The sequence below is a fragment of the Choristoneura fumiferana genome, chromosome 25 (genome assembly GCF_025370935.1).
Source record: "Choristoneura fumiferana chromosome 25, NRCan_CFum_1, whole genome shotgun sequence".
Lineage (NCBI taxonomy): Eukaryota > Metazoa > Arthropoda > Insecta > Lepidoptera > Tortricidae > Choristoneura > Choristoneura fumiferana.
This window is the reverse complement of record NC_133496.1, coordinates 2,573,868-2,581,695: the sequence shown is the minus strand read 5'-3', so window position 1 is coordinate 2,581,695 and position 7,828 is coordinate 2,573,868. Positions and strand designations below refer to the sequence as shown.

General features: G+C 34.2%; 1 protein-coding gene across 1 annotated transcript; it reads left to right on the top strand.

Moving 5' to 3' along the window:
- The first annotated feature begins 406 nt into the window (after nucleotides 1-406).
- On the top strand, nucleotides 407-3,750 carry LOC141442213 (uncharacterized). The gene is made up of 2 exons (XM_074107134.1): nucleotides 407-696; nucleotides 965-3,750. The coding sequence occupies exon 2, from the start codon at nucleotides 968-970 to the stop codon at nucleotides 3,542-3,544; it is 2,577 nt and encodes an 858-aa protein (XP_073963235.1). The 5' UTR covers nucleotides 407-696; nucleotides 965-967; the 3' UTR covers nucleotides 3,545-3,750.
- The last annotated feature ends 4,078 nt before the right edge of the window (nucleotides 3,751-7,828 follow it).

Here is a 7,828-nt window from a genome sequence, read left to right as displayed (position 1 = left end):
TGGTTGATTTGACAAGCTTTTATGTTCACGTGTGCGTGTGTGTATGTACCTATGTAGATATGTACGGCCTAAAAATTTCAATTGAGCCAAAATCTGAAATTCGGTATTTCTACTTAAGGGTACTTCCATAAAAGTTGGGTAACTTTGTGTTCCAGTGATTTTTATATTTATATATATTATGTACCCAATATTATAAATGACTGACACATGAAATAGCTTATTTTTAATCATGTCACTCACTTTCGCCGGAATCATATTTTCTTTTAATAAAAAAAAACTTCTTTTGTATCCCTAATATCAGTCCCTAGCCTTGTCACATTTCCAAAATGCTACTTTTTTTCGTCCGGTTTTATAATAATACGATGTTATTTGAATTTTAGCTAACTTGAACACACTAAAAATTACATTCCTTACTTAACCAAAACAATTCAATGAACAAAAATAATAATTTTTTATACCTTTTTGTACAAAAAAGTAGCGTCATCAATAATTACAATCAGGCCCTAGCCACTTAGAAAATTTAAAAATACGCGGCATCCGTGCTGAATAACTCTTTTGAAACTCATTGATTCAAAAGTATTCACATGAAGTTAGCCATATACGTGGGCTGATTCGCGTCAGCCATTTTGAAGTCAGTGCGGTCGGCGTCCATGCTGAGGAAACACGTGCTGTACCAGTCAGTCTCTCAGGCCCTAGGTGAGTTATTTTGCAGAAAGTTAATTAGTTATTGTTTCCTTTTATTTCTGTGTAAATGTGATCTATTTGTTTTGATATTATAGTTTCTTACAAATTTCGGTATGTCTTGTCAAAAGTAAATTACGAGTGATTTTGTTCAAATTCGTCAGTCCCTAGGCCATCAGGCCCTAGTCGTAAATGTGGCTAGGGACTGACGCTAAGGCTAGGGGCTGACGTTCGTACTCTTTCAGGCAAATTTATCAATTTAAGAAACTTTTATTTGTTTTAGAATATGCCTCCTCGAAAGAAAATACCGCTTTCTAAAGAAGAAAAAGCAAAAAAAAAGTCAGAACAGGCAAAAAAACGTTTAGAAAAAATTAAAAATGATCCAATTTTATTAGCAAAGTACAAAGAAAAAGAAAGATTGAAATACCTCAAAAAAAAGGAAAAAGGACAGCGAAAATGCGTGAAAGATATGACTCCACGTGAGCATAGAAAAATGAAAAAAAACTGGAGCACTTACTCGGCAGCTTACAGACAAAATAAAAAAATTGGTAAACATGCTGATAAATACATGGACGAAAATACGCCACCATCATCTGACGGAGAAAATAATCCTCAGGTCCAAGAAGAAATAAGTCCTGAGCGACAATCTGTTGGTATTGCTGATCGAAGACAAGCTGAAGCTAAAAGGAGAAGTATTTTACAACGAAAGATAAGAAATAAACAACTACAGAAGAAGAATCATGTTATTACTGAACTAAAGAAAAAACTCGCTAACCAAAGACAGAAGTACAAAAGACTAAAACGCACTATAAAGAAATCAAAAAAGGCTCTTACACCCAGAAGCAAAATTGAAAAAATGGCGAATGATCCTAATAAGAAGGCAGAATTAGTAAAAAAAGCACTGTTTGGTGAAATTATACAGACGCAAATCTTAGAAAAAAGTGCGGAAACAAGGACACATAAAGAGAAAAATCATTTGAAAACGACTTTGTCTGGTCCTGTAGCAAAAAAATATAAAATATGGAGATTAGGAGGCAAAGCTGTGACATACAAAAAGATGGGATTTAATCGTAAAAAGTCAACAAAAAAAGACAACAAAAAGGGAGTGATAGCGATTATTCACAAGTTCTATGAAGATGATAGCAATAGCCGGTGTGCGGCAGGGAAGAAAGAGTGTATAACTCGCAACAACATAAAGAAACAAAAACGATATATGCTGGATTCCTTGAAAAATCTTCACCAAAAATTCCTGTCTACTAATTCAATGACAATTGGGTATTCTTTATTCTGCCGATTACGTCCATTTTGGGTCGTCAAGCCTAAACTTACCGATCGTGACACTTGTGCTTGTGTCACCCATAAAAACTTTAATCTGAAACTTGTTGCATTGAAGAACGCAAACATTTTAAATTTTGCAACCCATCAAACTGCTCTTCAGACTCTCTGCTGTGATCGCTACTCTGAAAAATGCTTATCGAGAACTTGCAATGGTTGTTCAATGAAAAGTTTACCTTATAACGAATTCGACAACAGTGATGAAATTGTAGTCCAGCAATGGAGAAATAGTAAAGAATTGATCATGGATTTTAAAACTAAAAAGGAGCGATATATAACAAAGTATAAAAAGGAGATACAAAAAATGAAACCTTACGATTTGATTGGACAGCTAGAACAGAGTGATTTATTAAAATTATTTCAACATGAAGTGAACATTGTGCACCAATACAACACAATTAAATCTCTCAAAGAGTCACTTACAGAAAAAGACGCCATCATCCACATGGATTTCTCAGAAAATTACGCCACTAAATGCAACCAGGAGATTCAATCGTACCATTTTGGCGGGTCTCGTACGCAAATTTCGCTACATACTGTGGTAGTCTACACGAAAGACAAGACAACTTCGCACTGTACTGTGTCGTTAAATTTATCTCACGGTGCTGGAGCTATTTGGGCACATTTAGGTCCAGTGCTCATAACGTTACCATCGACTGTAGAAAATCTGCATTTCTTGAGCGACGGACCCGTAACCCAATATAGAAACAAAACAATGTTTTATATTCTAGGGTGTAGGATTCAAGATTTCTATCCACTCGCTCTGAAGTATTCTTGGAATTTTCACGAGGCAGGACACGGCAAGGGAGCTCCAGATGGAGTTGGAGCGACATGTAAACGGAGTGCAGACCAAGTAATAGCTCAAAAGGGTGACATAATAAACTTACTTGACTTTGTTGGTGTACTTCGTGAAAAATGTCCGGGAATAAAAATTTCTGTTATTGAAGATGCTGACATAGAAAGAGTTAGTAAAATGATCAAGGAGAATGAAAATAAACAGAAACCTTTTAAAGGAACACTTTTGGTTCACCAAGTCAGAGGAAATATTTTTATTCCAAATAAACTTGATATGAAAGCACTAAGTTGTTTCTGTGATGATGATGGCTGTGACCACTTTAAATTAGGAACTTTAAACTACCAGAAGGACACAAATCGCCTTCAAGTATCTGCAGTTTTCACAGATTCTGAGGATGATATGCCATTAGCAAGCGTAAGTCGAGAGTGGCACGAAATAGCTAAAACAACCTATGACAGTGGAGATTATGTTTTAGTCAAGTTCGTTGTGAGAAAAAAGGAATATCGATACGCTGCGATTTGCTCTAAATATGATGATGAAGATGGAGAGCTGACGGTTGCATTTCTTCAAGTGTGCAACCAAAATGGTACAGAATTCAAACTCAATGACCGTGATATCGCTGACGTGGCTTACGAAGATGTGATAGAAAAACTGCCAGTCCCCAAGTTAGTAATTAGGAAAAATACAACATTCTACAAATTTAACAAGTCAATTGATGTATATGAGAAGTAAGACGAGTAGCTACGTAATTTAGGTTTTAGGTATTGTTACCTAATTATAAAAATAATGAGACTGCAAATTTGTGTTCTTAAAGTACAATTATTTAGAAGATGAAAATTATTTTTTGCTAATTGTTAAACGTTTTATTTTATAAGATATAACGAACAAGATATGTTTGGTTACGTGATCTCAAATAATTTAAGTATTACTAGTACTAAGTAGTGTTGTTGTTGGTAAGAAATACATTCCTACAGACTGCTTTGTCTATAAAGTGGATAGGATTTTGAAATAAATATGTTAATTAATAAGAAAAGAGTAAGAATTACTAAATATATGATTATTGGAAGTTAAACATGTGTTTTTATTCTATTAACAACGTTTTGCGTCAGTCCCTATCATATCCCGTCAGTCCCTAGAACACAGATTTCAGAAAAACACAAATTTCTCTTTAAATATCAAGTAAAGTGACCGGCCACTTTGAATATAAAAAGTAAATTTCTATAAGTATTATATATAATAAAAAGTTTTCTAATTAGTATCTAAAAACACCCATTTCAAAACTTGTACGAAAATTACCCCATTTTTATGGAAGTACCCTTAACTTATATATTAATATAAATACGGTGCAATACAATAATCTATCTGGTAGTGAAATTCCGATAGTCTTGCCAGGATTATCTTCTCAGGACGGATTCCTCAACGGTTAATTGCGTCGACTTGAAATTTAGTACGGAAATGTAGTTTGTAGTAAATTATTATTTTAACAAAAAGTAACCTCATTTTTTTCATGCATTTAGAACTTGTGTGGTATCATTCACAATAAGATAAAAGTTAGATTATTTCATGACAATAGGTATCGTTTTACCGGGATTGCGTTGACTTTTATTAATAATCCAGGAAATAAACGCGACAAAGTAGCTACTAGAACGTTTTGATAAGCAGTAGGCAGAGCTTACACGACAATACCTCTCGTCACGCCACATTATACATTCTCTTAGAAGCTCGGGGCCCCGAAGATTCAGATTAGACTTAGAATTCTGTTTGGAGCACACCTACATGCATAAAATACGTTACAGGTGGTTGTTTATGTATTAGGCAAGTTGCGGAGGTTTGATGAAGTAATGATAAGTAAAGGATAATTCCGAGAGATTCAAAGTATGCGGTGAATTTAAATTTATTGTTTTTCAGACTGAGATTCCAGAGGAGATTCGAACTAAGAAGGTAAATTTCTAACTGTGAACTAACACTGTTGCGAACAAAGAACTAAAAATTGGAGGAATACAAATGTTACTGTTTCAGCTTTGTTTCCTCCGTTTATTTTTGCGGTTCAAAGAATTTACAATAGTAGATTATTGTCGTGGCCTGGAAGTAGGCAATTGCTGGCTGAGTATGAGTAACTAATACGAAGCCAGCAATTGCTATTCCAGCCGAGACTAATATAAAGCTTTTCTCAAAAATGGTGAATAATTCTTAAATAGAATAAACTTTTGCTGAAAATATATTATAAAACTTAAGTTTATTCCAATATTTTTCTTATGCTTTCCCGCCTTTTTTCATTAAAAATAAACTGCAGGTGTTTTTTCCACCGAAAACACCACAAGCTATTTCAGACCCAATAGAAAAAGTCCGGAGTTCCACCAAAATATCTGATTCCGGCCATTAGACTTGGCTGTATACGACTTGTGCCAACATTTCCATGGCCTTTTTAACTTTAAAAAAAAATGTGACTGATTGCAGGCGCGCTAATTCATTATTGTCGAGCTAGCGCGCCTGCAATCTTTTTATCTTTTTAATTTTTCGCTGACCATAAACTATGCACTTCACCTTCTGATATGTAAAGAATAATGTCAACTTTTACGGTCATTTTTGAGAAAAAATATTTATTGAACTCCTGAAATAACTCATTTTTTTCAGCAAGCGGCATTTCATACACACACACACACACACACACACTGAGCCGGCAAAACGAAAACATTACTTGTTAACTAGAAGGCGCTTCATCATATTGTTAGTTCTATGGTAGCAAACATAAATGGAAAAAGTTCAAAACTGCTGATAAATTATTCGGTATAAAACTAGTTTGACAATCCCTAGCTTAGACATCTACAATACCTACATATGTGTATTTTTGAAAATGGTTTAAATTAAAAAGCATGCATTAATAACTCAGGGTTATATTAATAGCCATTGAGATTCTGCAGATTATGACGCACAATAAAAAAAAATTGTCACTAAATATCACAACGTAACCATACCGTATTTGACACAGATAAAACGTACAACCATAGTAATATTTCACGTAGAAGTGGCGTCCATAATTCTATTCAAAATCCAAAGATACGAAGTCGCCATAAGAGGAAGTCGCAGGTGCAATCGCGGCCATCGCAGCGCGGCTGTGGTGTGCGCGAACATTTAAATTATCGGGGAGTTAGATCCGCGCCCATAATCACACCGTTCATTTGTAAGTTAGCCAGGTAACAGTACCGACCGTCCGGCGAAAGTATCGCCATCAGATTAACCACGCTCATGCTCAATATTATTCAGAACTGAGAAAAACAATCGTGGCTCGTTAGGCTGCGATAGCGGCAGCAAGATTGCAAGCATCTTTCTGTTTAGATATCCCAAAGTTATGTAACTTTTTCACTTTCTAAATACAAATAATTTATTTGTCCAACATAGGTAAATTAGGCTGTTACTTACATTATTATTTGTATCACTATGTGGCACCTTGTGGCATACCTACTCGGACAAATTCCTTTGGATGCTTTCATGCAGCATGCCTTATGCCTTACCTAATGTTAAAATTCACTTAGGTAAGTACTATTTATATTAGGGTATTGAAATATTACGTGTGTTTAAAAAAAATCACACTTAATTAATGCCGCAACTAAATTACAAATTAAATTGAATTAAATTTATAAATTAAATTAACTAATTAAAAATATATAATGTCAAAATAATTAAATCAAATTTAAATTAAATTAAAAAGGGTAAAATTAAATTAAGTTAGGGGTTTGATTATTGTATCAGTCAAAAATTCTTGGACCGAATAATAAGCCATATCAGTAAGGAACGCCTTTAGACTTCTCTTAAAATCTATTTCATTTGCCATGTTTGTCATTATGTTCTGTGGTAGTTTGTTGTATATTTTATGCGCCATTCCTAGTATGCTTTTTTGTAATAATGCTGTATTACTTGGCTGTGCTTTTAATTTATTTTGAAGGCGTGCACTTTTAAATTTATGAAACAGATCTATGTTTGCACGTACAAAATTGGCTATTTCATAAATATATTTAAAAAGGCAGTTAATTGTTTTCAGATGAACTCATCAATGATGCTTTAATGTCAGTCGAGTACCATTTGCCATGTGCAACGAAGCATTAGGACGTGTTTTAAATAAAGATTATTGAGTATAGAGTAAGAGTTGATTTTTGTAAGTGAACTAAAGTTAACTAATTGTTAAGATATACTAATTGACTAACCAGTTACGAAATTGGCTAGACATGTCAATTCCTCTACAGAAAACAAAAAATTTCAACACATTACAAACAAAGTTTAAAATATTTATATTTCCAATCTAATATCACATGCCTAATCTATCAAACTTAACTGGTTACCGAGCGGCCAGCGCTAATTACGGTACAGTAGACACTACTAAAGAGACCTTTACCATCAACGTATCAATTCTAGGAGGCTTCTCAGTGTTGCACTTTCTCGATTATTTTAACAGTTAGAAGACTGAAAATAAATTATCAATTTCCATGAACTCGTTGATTACTTCTCGATTGTTTTAAAATGCAGACAAGAGCTCCAATCACACACAGCATGACATACAGCATTTCTTTTTGCGTTTTGATGTTTAAACACAGATAAAAAGTATCTGAATGCTGTTTGCAATATTTAAGTGACTTTCAAGTATGCATAAATTGTTTATTCAACATCAAAAATACCAGACCGATTTTTCATCCACGACGAAGACGTCCACTGTTGAAATTGGCTTCCTCTTAGAACGCGACAGTAAACGTCCACTCTCTACTGGCATCCACTGGTTGCCCGCAACTCTCGCGATGTCGTTAGTTCACTTAATGAGAGGCCTAAGAACATAACATTTTAACTTGCATATTATAGGAGCTATGGCTGTGACTTCATTTCTTTCACGAATTTCCGTATCGAATGATTTTTAACCGACTTCAAAAAAAGGAGGAGGTTATCAATTCGGTTGTATTTTTTTGTTTTTTGTAATTTATGAACCGAAATGATTTTTTTTTTCGTTCGTCCAGGAATGCTTTCAATTAA

Coding starts and splice junctions, on each gene's coding strand:
- LOC141442213 (XM_074107134.1), top strand. CDS start 968: ATGCCTCCTCGAAAGAAAATACCGCTTTCTAAAGAAGAAAAAGCAAAA.